A 20,354-nucleotide genomic window follows, 5' to 3' on the forward strand; every position below is an offset into this window, starting at 1 on the left:
TCCAATTCCAGTAAGCTAACCTTGGTCTCAAAGTAATCAACATTTTTTACTATATAGTCAGTTGTATCTAATAAGACGGTTCCTTTCCCTCTGTCGGGTCTGGTATGACCAGATATTTTTGTACTTGCCGGCTGTTTATGGATGTGATGAACCTATGTTCCACATGTTTTCAATTTCCTAAATGCAGTGCGAGACAGTTCGAAGAGTTGGTTCTGAAGATCATTCCCTGTGGAAAATCAACTGTGAAAAAAAAAAAAAAAAAAAAAAAAAAAAAAAAAAAAAAAAAAAATATATATATATATATATATATATATATATATATATATATATATATATATATACATATATATATATATATATATAACTTCCTCAAAATTAGGTAGACAGAACTCCCAGAGGTAGCAGATAACATGTTTTGGGACATTGAAATACAGTAACTTTTTTTTCGTAAATTTTATAATTACAATACCCAAACCAATAAAAATTTCCTGAAATTTCTTCATGTGCAAGTGTATTAAAATCATGTAGTTTTGTTAAAAAGCTTCTTAAAGATAATTCGTAAAAGATTTTTGAGACTTGACAATCCTTTTCTCCACTCAGAGAGAATATTACGTGATAGTTGTTAACTGCAACTGGGCGCTTATGGACCCCAGAAAAGTTGGAAGACCTAGACCTGCGTGGATGAGAACTACGATATTCAAAGCCATGGGTGAGTGAAGATTTGTGAAGATTTTCTGGTGTTATTTTAAAAAAGACTACTGAAACAGCGTCACTCAAAGCTAAAAGCAAAAAATTCAGAATATTATGTTGAAAATGCCAGAAAGTGAACAAATATGCGTGGATGCTTTGATAAAAATATTAAGAAACAGGTAAACGGTAAAAAAAATGTCATGAAACAAAATACATTGGTAAAAACAGTAATCACCAACTGGCAACGCTGCGTTAGCCGTTATCTTCGTTCGTCGTGGCCTTGGAAGAATTTGTGACCGGTCATTCAGGTAGTTCCCTCTTAGACATTTTGTATTGATATTAAACTGTGAATATTTTGTGTAGATATTATTAAACTGAAGGTAAATGTCATTTTACTGAAGGTAAGCATAATAAGTGCAATTTATAGTGGGCGTTGTCTGAAACATGAAAATAAGGAGAACAAACCTTTTAGGCTAGCCCATGAGCTGTTTGCCTAGGCACAACTACCATATTGTAGTAAGGAAGATTTTCTTAACTAAGCTGAGGAAATTAATGAGTATGGGAAAGGCAAGCTTATAAGTAGTGGGCGCCTTGGATTGTTTAAAAGTAATATATGTCAAATTACCTTTAAGTCACTTACGGCAGAAACTTTGGTAATATGAAGTAGGCTACCATAGTAGCCTAGGTAATTCTAAGCCCGCATTCCGCGGTACAGTAGACTATGGCAGTTGACGTTTTCCTATGTTATTTTACCTGCTGAACAAGAATTTAAAGTAATATTTATTCGGTCGACTGTAATTAAACCGTAATTTACCTCTGAAGACTACATGACAGTACAAGGGACAGTACAAGGGGTACGATGTACCAACTTACAGAGTTCAAAGGTAAATAACAGTTTAGTTACAGTCGACCAGAAAAATATTACTTTAAACTCTTGTAAAGTAAGCAAAATAACATAGGAAAACGTCAATTGCCATAGTCTACTTCGACTGAACAATCTTCAAAGTGTTGGTTCGGGGCCATGAAATGTAAACAAACCGCCATATTTGAATGCTGGTAGGGGGTGTGGGATACGCAACTAACAGGGAGCCTTATGTCCGGGGAGGGGTTGGGGTGGTACCGGAAGAGGAAGGCAGAGGTACTAGTTGGGAAAGCCACGTTGGGATATGGTGGTAAATAATTCCCAATAAATATCACCGACATCAAAAGCACTAAACCTTTGGAACACTAAAATACAATATAACAAAGTACATAAGATTAGGAACCTTATCTTGAAGGGGTGGAGGATAGAGTTCAGCAGGAGGAAGGAGGGGTGGCTGGCTGGAGACCACGAAAAAAAGAGAGTTAAGGAAGGAGGGGTGGGGGTAAATATTCACATTTGTGGAAAAAAAAAAACATGAACACTGTATTGTAATGGGTGGACAATATAGGAAATGAGGGAGGCCTGTTTGGGGATAATTGAACTTGACAAATGTTGAGTGAAAATCTTACAAACATAGCTTCTTTTAGGTTATGAAGCCAAAGTTATCGTGTATTATTATTAAAGTAAAAAATATTGCAATGAAACCTTACAATAGGGACCCATAATTTCATAAAGCTAATAACCCATGCATACATGAAAAATATATATTGATATATATCTATACATTTTTTACATGTGGTATTTACACATCTGGTACTTAAGTATAAATTATCAAGTACAAGTCTAAGACCATTTTAGTGAATAATGAATAGAATATTATCAAGTTTCAAGGATCAGAGTGGCCAGTTCATGGGGTGATTGACATAAGAAATGTTGAGGACAATTGTAAAAATTGTGTAACCTAACCAGTGGGCTCCCCCCATACCATAGCCCCCCTTAAAGGAAGGCAATCTTAGACTGGTAACATATAGGTTAGGATAGTAACCAAACCAACCTAACCTAACCTAGTAGAACATGTTGCCTGACCGGGGGGTGTGTTGGCTCGGCCCCCTTTAAGGAAGATACTCTTAGAAGTGTAACATATAGGTTAGGATCGTAACCTAACCAACCTAACCTAACCTAACCTAGTAGAACATGTTGCCTGACTGGGGCGGTGGAGTACCCCCCCTTAAAGGAAGGTAATCTTAGAAGTGTAACATATAGGTTAGGATCGTAACCTGACCAACCTAACCTAACCTAACCTAACCTAACTAGTAGAACATGTTGCTGACCAGGGGCTTCCCCCCCCCCCCCAACCCCCCAAACCCCCCTTAAAGGAAGGTAATCTTAGAAGTGTAACATATAGGTTAGGATCGTAACCTAACCAACCTAACCTAACCTAGTAGAACATGTTGCCTGACCCGGGGGGGCGGACCCCCCTTAAAGGAAGGTAATCTTAGAAGTGTAACATAGAGGTTAGGATTGTAACCTAACCAACCTAACCTAATAGAACAAAATTGAAATTGTTATGGGTCAGACAAGCATGTGAAGGTGAATATAGAAAAAAGAAGGTAGAAAAAATGCATGTGTAAATTGGAATGTCTGTAAAATGAAAAGATGTAATACCAATTTCACGCAAAATGTAATACATACCATCAATTTCAAAAAAATGTAATGCCATCAATTCATGTCATTGACAGAAAGGTCTCGAAACGTCCTAAAAACCGCCTTCTAGTCCCACCATCAGGAGACTTTCAGTGGCCTGCCCTCAATTGTAACGTAATATTGTAAGATATATAAGGCAACATTATGAAGTGAGAACAAGTCAGTGCACATATTAAACAATACTATGATAAACGGAACATAAATAAAAGCTTGAAATAATATTACACAATTATAAAAACAAATGAGGAAAAGGAATACATGTAACAATGCATGAATCCTCCCCAAAAACCTCCTATCGCAACGTAGCGTTAACAATGCAACATGATTGGTTAAATACATGTAACCGCCTACAAAACCCCCATCATTTATCTCCTTAGGAAGTTTGTGCCTGAACTATAAGCTCCCTTATATCTCGGCGCATGCGCAGTAGGATTCGGCTCGTAATAGCAGTAGCAATAAGTGGATTTTGGCTATGTAACGGCTCCATTATTGGTTTATTTATTGCTTTATATTTAAGCTTGTATTTCGTGTTTCAAATGTCATAAGAGGAAATGACGCAAATAACACTACAAAACTTTCCCCAGTATTTTTACCCCACCCAAAACCCCAAAACCCCGCATTCCCATCGGTCCCCCTTACCGTAGGATACAGTTGAATGGCATAATTCGCCCAAGTGTTTTACCCCATCCAGAAACCCCGCATTCCCATCGGTCCCCCTACCGTAGGATAGAGTACAAAGGTAAATACACGTTAATTACAGCTGGCCGAAAAAATATTATCTTAAATTCTTGTTCAGGAGGTAAAACTGATAGAAAAAACGTCCTGGCATAGTCTAGTTTGCCATGGAATAAGGGCTTAGATCTACCATTTTTTGTTTACGAGTCCACTCAGCGATTTTTGCATGAAAAAAACCATTTTGGTGAATATTGAGGAGGGCTGCACCAGGTTTTTAAGGTTTTTTTTAACGGTGAAAAATGCCAAGAAACACCAGATTGGTAATGCAGACTGCGTAGAAACGTGAGTTAACTTTTAAAACAAGAAAACTATCACTTGCTCTTACACACAATCTAACCCTAATCCTACTACTACAATTAGGGGAAACAACCGACTGGACTGGCGGATCCAATATCCACCGTGTGAAGCCACCTTGAAAAAGTACTGTAACACATCCTGACACCGGAGGTGGGCATCAGTGCTGTTCTCCTACGGAAAATTCGTCTGCCTAAACGGAAAAAAATCTCGCCTTACGGACGGATGACGTCACTACGGACATTTTTCCGCAGCTTGGGTTTTTTGCTTGGTAATGGCCATAAAATAAATTCTAATAAAAAATAATAATTTATAACTATAAGTGTATATTTTTCCTTGCATAATCATATGTCTGATACCATTAAAAAATATTATTAAAACTACGTAAAACATGATGACGTAGCTCAAATACTGACGACCGGACGGAAAACACAGAGGGCTCACTCTTTCTCCAACCTTTGAAGCTACTACAACATTTTTTTATTAATCACAGCTGTATCTCTGACCTCGTCGCCTGCTTATGATTTGTATGCCACGCCATATAACCTAGTAAGTATTGGTAAATATTCACTTATTTCACTGCTTCTTGAATTATTAGTCTTCGTGGTTGCAGTTAGCCTTGCTTCACAGAAACGGAATCTTAAAAAACTTTTCTCAGAAATTATTTGGTAACTTGCAGAAAATTTAGTTTTCTTTATTCAAACTAGTAATATTACTTTGCTTAAAAGATCAACATTGGTGATATTATTCAAAAGTACTCTTTACTAATGGCTAAATGAATAATAGGTTGTTCTGCTGCTATATTACATGGAGTTGTGACTACATGGAACTTGTTTTAACTATCAATATTTTCAGAGTATGTCTCCTCGTCCAAACTTTTCAAGAGAGTTGGCTCTCCAATGATCTCTTTAAACTTGGCTTGCGCGAGTCCTGGTAACCCACTGAAGCATACTGTCAGGTATGTCACAAAGAGCTTAGCGCTGAGATATCTTCTCTTAAACGCCATCGGTCATCTCGACAGCATGTATCACTGGAGGAGAGACTCAGAGCAACCTCAGATGCCACTGATGAGGGCAAACAGTCGACCAGCGATCAGCAAGAAGAACGGTTGGCAGGTGCTGTTGCGTTATGCAACCGTCTTATTTATGGTTTTCTTAGCAGAGCACAATCTGCCCTTTAGGTAACAATTTTCTTATATTCTTATATATATACATACATACATACTAATTTTAAATTTGTTACTATAAAAATACTATATTTCATTGAATTTATAAATGCAGTCTTTGTGATGACATCATGGACCTACAAAGAAGAATGTTCCCAGACTCCGAAATAGCTGCGTGCATGGCACTGAAGAGGAAACGATGTGCTACCCTGGTTCAAGTCTTAGGGGATCATGCTTTAAATGGATTGGCAGCGAAGCTTCGGAAGTCTAAATTTAGCATAATTATTGACGAAACAACTGACTGTTCGGTAAATAAAGCATGCGCTGTAATTGCTAAATATTTTGATGTTGATGAATGCAAAATAAAAACATCTATGCTAGACATCATAAACATTTATGAAGGGAATCGGGGTTCATCGGGGGAATCTTTATATAACATGATTTTGAACTGTTTAAATGCTTTACAAATTCCATTGAGTAACATAATAGGTTTCGCTGCTGATGGTGCCTCAAATGTAATGGGTACTGTTAACAGCGTATCAAGTAGGCTGAGACAGCAAATGCCAGGCATAACAATATTCCGATGCGTTGCACACAGTATTCACCTTTGCTCAAGTGAAGCAGCAAAGACACTGCCCCGAGTATGTGAAGACCTCATAAGGAATATATACAATTTTTTTTCTCATAGTGCAAAACGCAAATATGAATTTAGAGAATTTCAATATTTCTGCCAGGTAAAACCTCATAAGTTACTGCATCCTTGTGCAACTAGGTGGTTATCGCTTCATCAAGCTGTTGCGAGAGTGTTAGAGCAGTGGCAGCCCCTCAAACTTTATTTCACGCAAATTGCATTGGAGGAAAGATTAACATCTGTAGAACAAATTCATAACACACTTAACGACCCTTCAGTTTTTTGTTATTTGGTTTTTTTGAACTACATTCTACCACAACTCAATAGTATAAACATAATTTTTCAGTCAAAGGGACCCACACTCCATCTCCTTCATGACAAAATATCCAATATGTACAGGTTTACTACTGAAAAAACTGTTGTTTATCCTCACATAATTGCAAAAACTCCACTACATGAAATTGACCCTGCAGATGAAAATATTCATGTTCCACAATAATCAATCTCCTTGGGGCTGAGCTTCACGATTTATTTCAGAAGCCAGAATATCAGCGCAGAGATATGGTTGAAAGTGTGAAACAAGATGTAGAACTTTCCTAATTGTAGTCTGCCAGCAAATAAACAAAAGGTTTGACCTCAGCAACAAATTATGGAAATTGGCCTCATGCTTGCATCCAAAATCTGTTATGGATCATAATATTAGAAGTAGTGTACCATCTTTGATTGATTTAGGTAATGCTGTTCCCCGTATTAATAATTATGACAGGCAATCTTTAGACGACCAGTGGTGGGATGTAGCATGGCACACTTTCCCAGAGGAAATAAAGAAATCACCCAATGATATAGAGGCCTTTTATAATTATATTATGACAGTTGAAGATGGACTGGGTCAGAAAAAATATGAGTCTTTGGGTAAATTTGCAATGGAAATTCTATCTCTACCTCTAATGCTGATGCAGAGCGCCTTTTTTCTAAATTAAATTTAATAAAAAGAAAGAAAGAAACTGTCTAAAACTGGAAACTGTAAGATCTCTTATCCACTTAAGTGAAATTACTGAAAAGGGAAAGTTTAATGAGTTTGAACCGACAACAGAAATGCTTTTCTCTGTGAAATAGATATTGCGTTTGTTTACTAATTATGAATTGTGATAATTATTCTCTATTGTACTTTGACCTTTATTTTTGGTTCCTTTGGTTTTTACTTATTGTAAGTAATGTTGTTAATATATTATTTTTTGTTAATAAATGCCTTGTATCTTGGAATGAAGTGTGATTAAAAATTTCATCTTCTAAAGATTTGTAGAGAAACATTGGTTGTATCCTTAGATATATAATAAGAACTCAAACTAATATTTTTCTCAAAATACCTAAAAACTAAGTTGTTAATATTTACCCTTTAAGATAACGGTTTCTATATCCGTTCTGATCTAGAAAGACAGAAAACGACGGAAATTCGGAAACGGACAAGAGAGCAGCACTGGTGGGCATCAGTCACGAGTTGTGGTGGTGAGAGCAGGAGCTCGAAACCTCTACTCTCTTTTTGAAGTAAGTATTTTCTCTAAAGTTAGAAATGAAGGTCATATTTTTACACATGCAACTTACCCGGCAGATATATACTTAGCTTATGTCTCTTGACGTCCGACAGAATTCAAAACTCGCGGCACACGCTACAGGTAGGTCAGGTGATCACCCCCTCCACCGCCGCTGGGTGGCGTAATAGGAATCATTCCCGTTTTCTGACAGAATTTTTCTCGTCGCCAGTGCTGACAACAACTTTGTTGGTAGCTCCTGCTTAGAATTTCTTGCTTGCTTCGCGAGGATTATTTGGGAAGTATTTGATCTTTGGTTGTTGGCATACGCTTTGTGTTGGATTTAGTTAGTAATTATGTCCGATTTAACACCTGGAACTCTGTTTAGAGTATGTGAATGAGGGATGCAAGGTGAGGTTGCCTAAGGCTACTTTGGACCCTCACAATGTTTGTGTAAAATGTAGGGGGAGGGATTGTTCGGTTAAGGATACGTGTGATGTGGTGAGAACTTAACTGAATTACAATGGAAAGAACTAACTTCGTATGTTAGAAAGTTAGAAAAGGATAGGATTAGAAAAGCTTCAGCTAGAAGTTCAAGTAGATCCTGTTCTGCGGAACAGGATAGTATTTCTAACCCTGCAGTAGCTTCGCCATCTTCCTTTTTGGTTTCAGTCATCCTTCCCCCCGCAGCGAACCCGCAGATGTGTCTGCCGAGAGAGCCGCTGTGGAAGCTTCAATCCGCAATTTGCAACAGCAATTGCGAGATATAAACCAAGGTAAGGGTGAAGTGTCTAGTGATAAGTGCAGTGTCCAGTTGCAGTGCGGAGGGGGGCGTCTGACCGGACTCCGCATCGCTCCTAGGCCTAGACCTCTTTCAGACTCCCATGCCCAGGGGAGGAGGAATGTCGAAAGCCGCAAGGGGGATGTAGAGGATCCCCAACGGTCAGGCGTCCCTTCAGCAGGTCCTGTAGACTCGTCCCAGGCTGCTATAGAGAGCTATAGGAAAGCCTCTTAAGGAAGTGTTTTTTTCCGACTCTGATTCGTCCTCTCCTAAACGAGGATGGAGCTCTTCTTCCAAATCGCGCCCTCTCAAGAGAGCCTGGAAACCTCCAGGAGAAGGCGCTCTTGACTCCAGCCCGGGCGGAGCCTTTTCCGGAGTATTCTCCTGCGCCTAAGAAGCCTATGAAGGATCCGGAATCCTCTCCAGAAGGGATTCGGTCATCTACTAAGAGATTCCGTTGGACCTCCAAGAGAATCTCTCTTTCTTTAGTAGGCTCGCTTTCGACTAGTAGGCGCAAGGAGCCTTCTCGCAGGAAGGACGCCTCTGTTCCAGTCAAGAGGTCTGTTAGGAAGGAGGAGTATAATAGGCGATCTTCTCCAGTAAGAACCTATTCGCCTCCTAGAGTAGACGACTCCTTTGAAACTTCGTCGAGACAGGGAAGATGGTATTCTCCTCGTAGAAGCTCGGAAGCTAGGAGTCATAGCGCAAAGCGGCAAGAAGTAGGCGCTAGATCCTCTCCTTGTAGGAGTAAGGAAAAAGTCTCCTTGCGAGAAGACGATCGGTTCGTATCTGTCGAACGATCTCCGAGGAGTAGGATCTCCTCTGCAAGTGGTAGGAAAGAACTAGAGCGCTCTGCTAAGAGAGATAGAAGCGAGAAAGGCTCTCCTTCTAAGGATGATTTTTCTAGAAGGCGCCAACGTTCGATAGGACGCCTGGATGAGCGAGTCTCGTTAAGTTACTCGAGACCTTATGATAGGCTTTCTTCAAAAAGGGAGTCAAGCGCCTCTCCTAGCAGGTTCCAAGATTCTACGAAGAACCTAAACAGGGGTTCGCGCCCTACTCCTGGAAGAGTATCTAGAGCGGACGCTTACCGTTCTCCTAGCAGGCGTCGAGAGCCTGAAAGGAGCCTAATCGAGGATCTGCGCCCTACTCCTGTAAGACGATCAAGAGTAGGCGCAAGCGCTTCGCCTCAAAGGCAGCAAGAGCCTAAAAGAGCCTTTCCATGGATTTGCGCCCTAATCCTGGTAGATCAGGAGTAGGCTCTGACGCCTCTCCTCGTAAGATTCAGGAGCCTGAAAGGAGCCTTTTGTCAGGCGCGCTCCCTACTCCTAAGAGTCACAGAAGAGTAGGCGCAAGCGCCTCTCCTCACAGGCGCCAAGAGCCTGAAAGGATCCTGACTTTGGATTCGCGCCCTACTCATAGTAGGCGCTCGAGAATAGAAACGAGTGTTTCTCCGGATAGGCGCCAAGAGCCTAATAACTCAGGCTCTAGATCCTCCCCTAGTAGGTATCAAGAACCTAGGGAGAGAAGTAAAGCGGAGTTTTGTTCTTTACCGAGGAAACATATCTCGGGTATTGAACTGGCGGCTCCTTCGGACGGGCTCTTGAAGGATAAGATCGCATACCTGCCAGGACTTCTTCACCGAAGAAGTCTCCCTCTGCCGAATGTAACTTTGGAGGAAGTCTCGGAGGAGGAAGAGACGAAAGAAGTAGGAGTCTCTGATTATAAGAGACTTTCTGCATTACTTCTTCAGGAGTTTGGGGACTCGCTGTGTTCAGCTGATCCTCCTTCTCCGGGATCTCTGCTATCAAGTACTAAGTTGGCAAAATCCCCCTCTTTTGTCAAGATGCGGCCAACTCTATCTATGAGGAAGGCCTTCAAGAATCTGGAGAACTGGCTCCTGGTTAGAAGGAGGCAGGTAGACGGTGTTTTTGTGTCCCTCCTCTAGATTGACAGGTAAGCCGGGTGTCTGGTACGACACGAAGGAACCCATGGGGTTAGGCCTTCCGGCTTCCGCAAACGCAGAGTTTTTCTGGCTCTAGTTAGGAATCTTCTAGAAGACGCTCTCTCAACTGTCGGCTAAAGCGTTCTACTTATGGGGAATGTGCGAGATGGACCATTTACTCAAGGGTCTCTATTTCGCACACTTGAAGTCTTCAACTTCATGGATTGGGCCTTAGGAGCTCTAGCAAAAAGAGCGTAAGATCCGGAGTTCATGACTATGGAGGTGTTATCAAGTGTCCTTTCATGCTTGGACAAGGCAGTCATGGATGGATCCACAGAAGTAGCGTCTCTCTTTGTTAGCAGGAGTGCTCAAAAAGAGATCGGTTTATAGCTCGTTTCTCTCCAAGTCTGTTTCGCCATTACAGAGATCCTCTTTGCTTTTTTCTCCATCTCGGAATACCTTTTTACTCAGGAGACAGTGAGGGACATTTCCAGATCACTGTCGGAGAAAGCTACGCAGGATCTTCTTGCTCAGTCCGCCAAGAGGCTTAAACCGGCTGTGCCGATGACTAAGAGAGAGGGAACAGCGAATAAGGTTGTCTTTCCAACAGCCCTTTCGAGGAAGAACAACCTCAAGACCCGCAACTAAGAGTAGGAGGCCGTTCAAGAGAGGACGATCCTCTCGAAGGCCATTCTCGAAGCCGCAGTGAGACAGGAGTCCTCCAGACTCCAGTAGGAGCCAGACTTTTGAGGTTCGCGAAAGTCTGGGCTCAGAGAGGGGCGGACAACTGGTCCCTCTCGATCCTCGAGAGAGATACCTGATCCCCTTCAGGGAAAAACCGCCCTTAACATCCACTCCAAGGGAGTTAGCGGCAAGATACAGAGATCCTTTAAAAAACCAAGCACTATTACATCTGGTGCAACAGATGCTAGAAAAGAAGGCTATAGAAAAGGTATTATACATTCATTCACCAGGATTTTACAATCGCCTCTTTCTGGTACCAAAAGCCTCTGGGGAGTGGAGACCAGTGCTGGACGTAAGCGCTCTGAATCACTTTGTGATCAAAACAACGTTCACGATGGAGACGACGTCGTCAGTTCTTTCAGCGCTAAGAAAAGGGGATTGGATGGTGTCATTGGATCTTCAAGATGCCTACTTTCATGTACCCATCCATCCCTCGTCCAGAAGGTATCTAAGATTTATGATACAGGGCCAAGTATTTCAGTTTCTCGCCCTTTTGTTTCGGTCTTTCCACAGCTCCCCAAGTTTTCACGGGATTGATGAAAAATGTAGCACATTGGCTGCATTTAAAAGGAATAAGGATATCGCTGTATCTCGACGATTGGTTGATTCGCTCGCAATCCAGGGATCAGTGTCTGGAGGACCTAAGATCAACGTTGGACTTGACTCAGTCTCTGGGACTGTTAGTGAACCCTCGGGAAATCCCAGATGGATCCCCAGCAAAGCATTGTTCTATCTGGGGATTCTGATGGATTCTCGGGGTTTTTTCAAGTGTTTCCGTCCATAGAAAGACAGAACGGTTGCATTCTAAAAGTGAAGACCTTCCTAGAGAAAGAACAATGTTCCGCGAGGGAATGGATGAGTCTTCTGGGGACCCTCTCCTCATTGGAACAGTTCGTTTCTCTAGGGAGGCTTCACATAAGACCTCTTCAATTCTTCTTGAAGGAGAATTGGGACCAGAAGAATCAGGATCTGTGGGAATCTTTTCCTCTGTCCAGAGAGATAAAGAAAAACCTCAGCTGGTGGTTAGAACCAGGCAGACTGAACGAGGGACTATCGCTGCAGTTTACCGAACCCCTCCCTAGTGTTGTTTTACAGACGCATCGGAGACGGGATGGGGGGCGACGTTGGGCCCGAGAGAAGTGTCAGGCACCTGGAGTGGGGAACAGGTGTCCTGGCACATCAACGAGAAAGAGTTAGTGGCAGTGCATCTGGCTCTCAGGCAGTGGGAAGCCCAAGTCGCAAACTCAGTGTTGCAGGTAAATTCCGACAACACGACAGCTCTAGCCTACATAAGAAAACAGGGGGGGACTCACTCCCTCTCACTGTACAAGAAGGCGAAAGAGCTTCTTCTATGGTCAAAGGAGCGGAACATCACACTCTTGACGAGGTTTATACAAGGCGAGAAAAACGTCAGAGCAGACTTGTTGAGCAGGAGAGATCAAGTCATTTCCACGGAGTGGGACTCTACACTCAGAGGTCTGCAATCAAATTTGGAACCTATGGGGAAGGTCAAACATAGACCTGTTTGCAACTCATTGGAATGCCAGGCTGGAGAACTACTGCTCTCGATTTTCAGATCCAAGAGCAGTAGCGATAGACGGCCTCCTCCTAAATTGGGAAGGAATAGGACGGCTACGCTTTTCCTCCTTTCAAGATCATAGGAAACGTAATAAGGAAGTTTGTTCTGACGAAAGGAGTAAAATTGACCCTAATCGCCCCATTTTGGCCAGCTCAAGAGTGGTTCACAGAGGTACTGGAATGGATGATAGATTTTCCAAGGTACCTTCCTTTACGGAACGATCTTCTCAGACAGCCCCACTTCGACAGATACCACAAAAACCTCCCCGCGCTCGGTCTGACTGCCTTCAGACTGTCGAAGGACTCGTCAGAGCGAAGGGGTTTTCACTCGCTGCTGCAAAGGCAATTGCAAGGGCCAGGAGACCGTCAACTATACGCGTGTACCAGTCGAAGTGGGAAGTGTTCCGAAGGTGGGCCAGGAATCAGAATGTATCCTCTTCCAGTACCTCTGTGACGGAAATAGCAGATTTCCTCTTATATTTGAGACTAAAATGTAACCTTGCAGTCTCGACTATAAAAGGTTATAAAAGTATGCTTTCCTTGGTGTTAGACATACAGGGCTAACATCACGGATGACAAAGATTTACACGATTTGATTAAATCATTTGAGACTTCGAAGTCCAAGACAGCCAGACCACCCAGCTGGAACCTGGATGTGGTACTGAGGTTTCTCATGTCAGAGAAATTTGAACCTCCCAATAACTCATCGTTCAGAGACTTGACTAGAAAATCGATTTTTCTCTTTGCATTAGCATCAGCTAAAAGGGATTAGTGAACTCCAGGCTTTAGAAGGCACAGTGGCCGGCTTCAGGAAGGATTCTGACGTGGTGTTCATTTTAACCCCCTATTTTTAGCAAAAAAATGAGTAATCCTTCTCAAGCCTTGGCCAAGGACGTTGAAGTTAAAGGATTGACTTCCCTGGTAGGGAGAGAAATAGTGAGAACCTTGTGTCGGTAAGGATCCTCAAGTTCTATCTAGAGGAAAAAAAAAAAAACAAACAAATGGGAGGAAACTCAGAGAGCCTTTGGTGCTCGGTAAGAGATCCGAGAAGAACGATGTCAAAGAATGCACAGGCATTCTTTATCAGAGAAATTATTAAGGAAGCACATATTTGCCTGTGAAGAGGAATACCTCGGGCAGCTGAGAGTGAAAGCACATGAGGTCAGAGCCGTAGCAACCTCATTAGCTTTCCACAAGAATATGTCGTTAAACGACTTAATTGGATCCACATATTGGAGATGCAATTCTGTGTTTGCGTCTAACTATTTGAGAGATGTACGTGTGACTTATAAGTGCTTCTCTCTCGGACCTTACGTGTCTGCGGATTCGGTGCTGGGACAGGGGGCTGAAACCAATCTAGCTTAGTTTAGATAGATTAGGAATTTTAATCTTGTGGTGGTGTTTTTATGGTCGATTGAAAGTGGTCAGGAAAAAGGACCATTTTCAATTCGTAGTGTATAACAAAGTAGTGTGGTCAGGTGGTCGAGATTGGTGGTTTTCATGCTCCTTGTAATGTTTTGGACCTAGGCTCTGTCTTGTAAGAGGGTTAGTCCCCGTTGATACGACAAAGGTGAAGGCTCTACCATGTAAGTGGGATAGGCCCCATTGGTATGATCCAAACCTAGGCTCTGTCGAGTAAGCGGGCTCGCCCCCATTGACATGATCCAGAAGGGTTCTCAGTGACAGGTCTCATCCTCACTGGAACTCTTGAGGCAAGCAGACTCATAGACAGTACTCATGAAGTCTTCTGCCCAATAAGGTAGGAATCAAGGTATTTAAGTTTATTTATAGTACCTACAACAAAAGTTGTTTTCCCTGTTTTTTGAATTGCTATTCATATTGAGTAACTATCTCTTACCCTCCTCCAAGGGGTGCCAATCAGCTAAGTATATATCTGCCGGGTAAGTTGCATGTGTAAAAATGAAATTGTTAAGATACAATAAAGTTTTACACATACTTACCTGGCAGATATATACGTTTAATGGCCCACCCATCCTCCCCTCAGGAGATAGGGGGAAGAAAAATTCTGTCAGAAAACGGGAAGGAATGATTTCCTATTACCGCCACCCAGCGGCGGTAGGGGGTGATCACCTGACCTACCTGTAGCGTGTGCCGCGAGTTTTGAATTCTGTCGGACGTCAGAGACATAAGCTAAGTATATATCTGCCAGGTAAGTATGTGTAAAACTTTATTGTATCTTAACAATTTCATTTTTAAGATTAAACAGAGGCTAATGAAAGTCTGGCTCTACACAGTGCACACATACCTCCATGACGCTTTCAAAATTTTTACTTACAACTCTGGATGTTTAGAAGATGACGCTATCTCAATGTTTGCAGAATCTCTTGTGTCAATAAACTTCCCATTCCATGTGCCAAATCCAGACACCACTTGTACCCATCATAGATGCTGGGGCACTTTCTTCACAAAAATCGTAAAGACTTATCCAAGAAAACTACGATTATTTGGTAGAAGAATACGATTATTTGGTAGAAGAAGAAGTGTGCACTAGAAAATTATTTAAATAATTAGTTAAACGGCAGTATAAGGTCATGAATTGCATAAATTTTTTAACTATATCCATGATTATTAATTTGAAATATTCGTTGTTGAAAAAGGAACTAGATTCTTGACTCAAATATCAACAGTTTTGATGTGAACGGTACCTACGGTGTTCTTCACGCTCTTCTATTTTTTATCAGTGTTGCCAATTGTTATGTGTTTACCCTCCAAACTGGGTATAAGACTTACACAAAACCGGGGAAATAAGTGAAATTAGCGTATCTATTCGTAATATATATACAATTAGAGCAATTTTATCATTATTGCATTACTATGACAACTAGAATTCATGGAAACAGTTTGTAAATGCATCGGTGTATGTGTGAAGCCTCCAATAGATTGGCACAGTGAGTCATTTTGCCATCCGCTCGTATCTACTTTAGAAATAAATATCTGTAATTTGTTCCGATACGTAATACAAACCATCGGTCCTTTAACAATAGGAAGTAGCTAGCGGCAGCTGGTAACGGTCGTAAGCTTCGAACAGGGGAGAACGAGGGGAGTAAAGGTAGTTAACTGCTTGTCCGACAGTCGCGCGCCGCGCGACTGGGAGGTAAACAAATCACTTTTGCTTTCGGCCGCGGGTGTGAAGGACGTGTTCGTCATCGCTCTCTGCCCGCTTCATCGTCGTATGCTTTGTTTATATTGTGTTTTCTACTAATGGTTTGTTTGACTTGAAAATGAAACAAACGTAAGTACACTGTTTTCATTTTCATTACTTAATTATGAACCAACATGGAGTTATCGCCGTAGATGCGGCGATTTCCTCTCTTTTCATGAATTGAACCCTTGAATTATGCCTCGGTGCCGAGGGCGGGCGCGCTCGCAACCGAGTCATGTATTGTGGGGGGAGAAAGTGTGTAATTGAAAAATGTAAGTACTCTTTTCATTATATGTTTGCCCTGTGCGTTCGTTACCGAGAGTGTGTTTGCGCTCGGCACGAGCCTTTTAATTTTGTATAATAGAATGCAATGAAAGTGGATTCGCAATTGCAATATTCTTTTCATTTATTTATTTGCATGAAATTTAATTTGGATTTGGATCAATTTTCGTTCTTACCCGGGAATGATTGTCCTTACGATTTTTTTATGTGAAAATGAAATCGCAAGTGCAGTATTCTGTTTCATTTTCATTATATATTTTATGATAGCATCATATTATTGGATCAAGTTTCCGTTCTTACCCGGGATGGGAATTGATCTTTTGTTTCCCCTTTAAGTTCTATGAAGTGAATCGCAAGGGCAGTATTCTGTTTCATTTTCATATTACTTTTCACTGCTGTGCGGGGGTAGGGGAAGCGAAGGTCTGCCAGGAAGTCGTCGGAAAGCTCTCCCGCGACTCCCTTGGTATCCGATTCTTCGTCTTCCTTCCTGCCCCCCGCTCAGCTTTTTCGTTGTATTTTGTATTGGGGGTCTTCCTTGCGTTGGGGGCGGGGGGGGCATGTCTTCCCCCCGTGCGTGAGGGAACCCCTCTTACTAATCTATCTATGTTACCGCAGGTGCTACATCCGTGGGAGACGACCTTGGACAGGTATGGGACACCGCGGAGGCAGGGCGTGCCTAGCATCCACGGGCTGCTGCAGCGTCTAGCGAGGTCTGGGGCGGTCTCCACTACTACCACGGCCGCTTATGCTGCTCCCCCCCCTCCTGGTCTACACTCCCCATGCTGTGTCGATGACGCCGTCTGCCGCTACTAGGGCCGCAGCCGTACCGAGGTGGGGTTGCCGCCGCCGCCTGTTTTCTTTGTGTTGCCTGCCCCAGGACTTCCGCTGTTCCAGCAGCTCGCCCGGGACCGGGCGCCAGGACCCAGGTTCCGCTGGGCTGCCGTACCTGCGCTGATGTGATTCCCGCTTGGTTGGGCTTGGCTGTCCCTTCTGGGTCTACGCTGCCGCTGTTCCTGCCGCTCCTGAGCTGGTTGCTGTTCCTGTCGCTCCTGGTTCCTGTGCCTGTCCATGCTGGTCCTGCCACGGTGTGTCTTCCCAGTCCCAGGTCCTTCCGGACAGGTGCAGTCGGGCCGTGTTGCTTCGGCAATAGCCCCGGCTCCGGCCTGGATGGAGGACCTGACGACTGTCCTGCGTGAGCTGACGAGGAAGAGGAGAAGAGGAAGCTGTCATCTTCGTCTTCATCGTCTGCTGCTGCCTCTTCCCCTTCGACTTCTAAGGCCCATAAGCCGAAGAAGAACAAGAAGGCTGCCTTCCCCCCACTAAGAAGGTCCGCCTTCGGGAACTTCTAAGGGCCCGTCCCACCTCGGTGGGACGGGGGGTCCTTCTGCCTGGTCCTCCTGCTCCTTCGGAGCGGGCCCGTCTCACCTTCCGCAAGAAGAGATAGACGGGGACCAGAGGAGTATCGGTTAGCTCTGGTACTTCCTCGCCTGGTGCTAGCGGCGATGCCGCTACGCCAGGTTCCGGCTCGGTCTCTCGTTCGCGAGAGATCCCGAGTGTACGTTCTCCCTCGGGAGACCGTGCAGCCAAGTTTCGGCGCCAGAGTTCGCTCGGCGCCAAGACGCGGCACGGAGCAGAAGGCTGGTGAGAGACGCTCAGGTGACTCTTGCCAGGCCAGCGGCCGCTCTTGCAGCGACCAGCTGGTAACCCAGGGTTTTCCCCCTAAGAAGGCTCCTTCGGGACCCTCTAAGGGCCCGTCTCGCTCGGCGATTCGGGAGAGGCTTTCTGTGGTCCTCCTGCTCCACTCGGGAACAGGGCCCGCTCTTTTCTTCTACCAAGGAGAAGAAGACGGGGACCAGAGGAGTACCAGCTTCGGCTGGCACTTCCTCGCCTGGTTCTAGCGGTCTGCCGCTAAACCAGGATCCGCCTCGGCTTCTCGTTAGCGAGAGAAGTACCGAGTGGACGGTCTCCCGCGGGAGACCGTCCAGCCAAAGTTCTTGACGCCCGAGCTCGCTCGCGTCAAGACCGAAGCGCGGAGCAGAAGACTGGCGAGAGTCGTGCAGACGACGCTCGTCAGGCCAGTGGACGCTCTCGCAGCGACCAGCTGGCTGCTCGGGTTGACGTGACGGTCGCTGACCAGCCACGAGTTGAGGCGAGGAAGGGGTTCCCCGCGGCCGTCGGTACCAGCCACGGCTGGTACCAGCGGCTCGACGCGACGAGAGGACGCTCGCCGGTCTCACCGCGACAGCGAACCTAGCAGGTCACCTGACGCCGCTCCCATCGGGGACCGGGCGAAGATGGTAACAGCAACAGCTCGCCTGACGCTAGAGATCAGCGTCGACGTTCTCAGCCGAGCCTCTCTCGCCCCAGGCGAGCGGCAAGGCTAGGCCTGCTGCTCGATCGCCACCGCGGGTTGACGATCAGCAGCAGCCCTCCAAGCACGCTGGTCCTGCCAGCGAGCAGGGGGGGGCGTCAGGTCTGCCTCTCCTGTACCTTCAACCTCCTCGGGCTACACCGGGAGGAGAGCGAGGTACCTATGAGTGATCGCGAGAGGTGCGCCGCTCGCGATCCCGCTATGACGCCGTATGGACCAGGCACGGTTCTAGGACCGACCAGGACATACGTGCAAGTAGCTGGAGGCGACCGTCAGGGGTCTGCCGCTTTTCCTCCTTCTTGGAAGGAGGAGAGTATCTCGGGATCTGTTCTTGTTGGAAGGACTGGACGGTCCTACTCCGCAAGACCGCGGTTACTCCCGAGATACAGAGGAGATTACAGAAGTCATTAAGCTGATTCGTCAGCATAATGACCTTGCGGAAGGATTGCCGCTGCCCACCAGCAGAGCCCACGTCTCTGCTCGAGTCGTTTTGGGGCCCGAGAGGGAACCCAAAACCGACGGTGGGTCTGCCGCGATCGGAGCTTGCCGATTATGTCTCGAACCAGAGTCTCTCGTCTCCGGACAAGAAGGCTCGCTCAGTTCTGGCCGGTCGATCAAGCTACTTCCACCTCCTCTACTGCGACAGCGGCGTTTGTATACGTGTCTTCGGACACCGTATTTAAATACTCCTTCGGTCCTCCTGAGAGGTTTCGACCTCGACGAAGGACTGGAATGAGTCGGAGGACGGTATCGGCTCTCCCCCCGTCAGGTGTCGATCAGCCCCACCCAGACGACGTTCACAGTGGCGGCAGACCCTTACCTACAGTGAGAGTTCGTAACCCTCCGCGGGGGAAAACGTTTTCTCCGACGATACGTTTTCCCAGACTCTGAGAGACCATCGCCGCAAGGCGATGGCTGCTCCTATTCTTCTCCAACTGCTAGTTCCACTGGGAAGGCGAGCGAGTATCCAATTCCTCCCCCATTCCCTCTCTCCTTACGGCTACGAGGGAAAGGGGAGGGATCCTACAGAGATTTCTCTGTAGGATCCCATGTTCGGACTGCGCTACCGGGGGACCTTCGGGTTCCTACCTGACGTAAGCCCCGGTCGTTGAGGAGGGATCCTGCCCCATTCTCGATTTCTACGGGAATCGAGAGGACCACCAGCCGATATCGTTTGACGAATTCGGTGGGGGTGGGGGTTTCGCAGACTGCTTTAGAATTTCTAAGGAACTTTTCTAGCGCATTCAGAGTGTTCGAGTTTTTTACGATCTAAACAACCCTTAGGCGAGACCCACGGTCTAAAGTGAGCGAGACGAGAATCCCCGATGTTACATGATAATCGGGAACCTCGCCTATGCTCGAATTCCTGGAATTTCTAGCATTGGGAAGAAGACTGCTGATGAAAGAAAACTATCTTACAGTAGGCGACCAACCTGGAATAGAGAAGATCGGACGGGAATATCCAGTTTGGCTTGAACTATCGTCTTAGTATTCTGTTCACCATTGAAGCTTTCCTTCGAGGAAGACTTCTCCTTCACTCTTTGATAGAGATCGAAGGTGGTCGATCTCCAATCCATTTATTTTGTTTTCTTGAAGGAAAGAATTTAGGATGGAGATCGTTGTTCAGAATCCTACAAATATACTACGTATATTAACCTCGCGGACATGATTCTACTAAGCAGTTGAATTGTCCGAGGTAGTAGGCGCATGTCCTAGTTTATCTACGGATTGCGACTTAGAAGAGAAGTATTCTAATTGAACTGCAACTCGGGGTTGCCTGCAACCTCCCAGGAGTTTTCAGTTTCAATTTATATACTTATGGTTTTGTCACGACAACACCATTTCAACTTTTATATTACCGAAATTCGTTTCGCCTAAAT

The 20,354-nt window shown here is 44.6% G+C and overlaps 1 protein-coding gene and 1 long non-coding RNA gene across 2 annotated transcripts in view; both read left to right on the top strand.

Moving 5' to 3' along the window:
- Positions 1-973: 973 nt before the first annotated feature.
- LOC135205199 (uncharacterized) overlaps positions 974-20,354 on the top strand; it is a 55,468-nt gene continuing 36,087 nt past the window's right edge. Inside the window, exons 1-2 of the long non-coding RNA XR_010312506.1 lie at positions 974-998; positions 7,513-7,626. This is a non-coding gene — a long non-coding RNA (uncharacterized LOC135205199). The remainder of the gene's footprint in view (positions 999-7,512; positions 7,627-20,354) is intronic.
- LOC135210952 (uncharacterized) lies at positions 1,550-6,580 on the top strand. Its single transcript, XM_064243968.1, has 3 exons — positions 1,550-1,574; positions 5,141-5,243; positions 5,566-6,580. Exons 1-3 carry the CDS (start codon positions 1,550-1,552, stop codon positions 6,578-6,580), a joined length of 1,143 nt encoding a protein of 380 aa, XP_064100038.1.

Source organism: Macrobrachium nipponense, chromosome 11 (genome assembly GCF_015104395.2).
Source record: "Macrobrachium nipponense isolate FS-2020 chromosome 11, ASM1510439v2, whole genome shotgun sequence".
NCBI lineage: Eukaryota > Metazoa > Arthropoda > Malacostraca > Decapoda > Palaemonidae > Macrobrachium > Macrobrachium nipponense.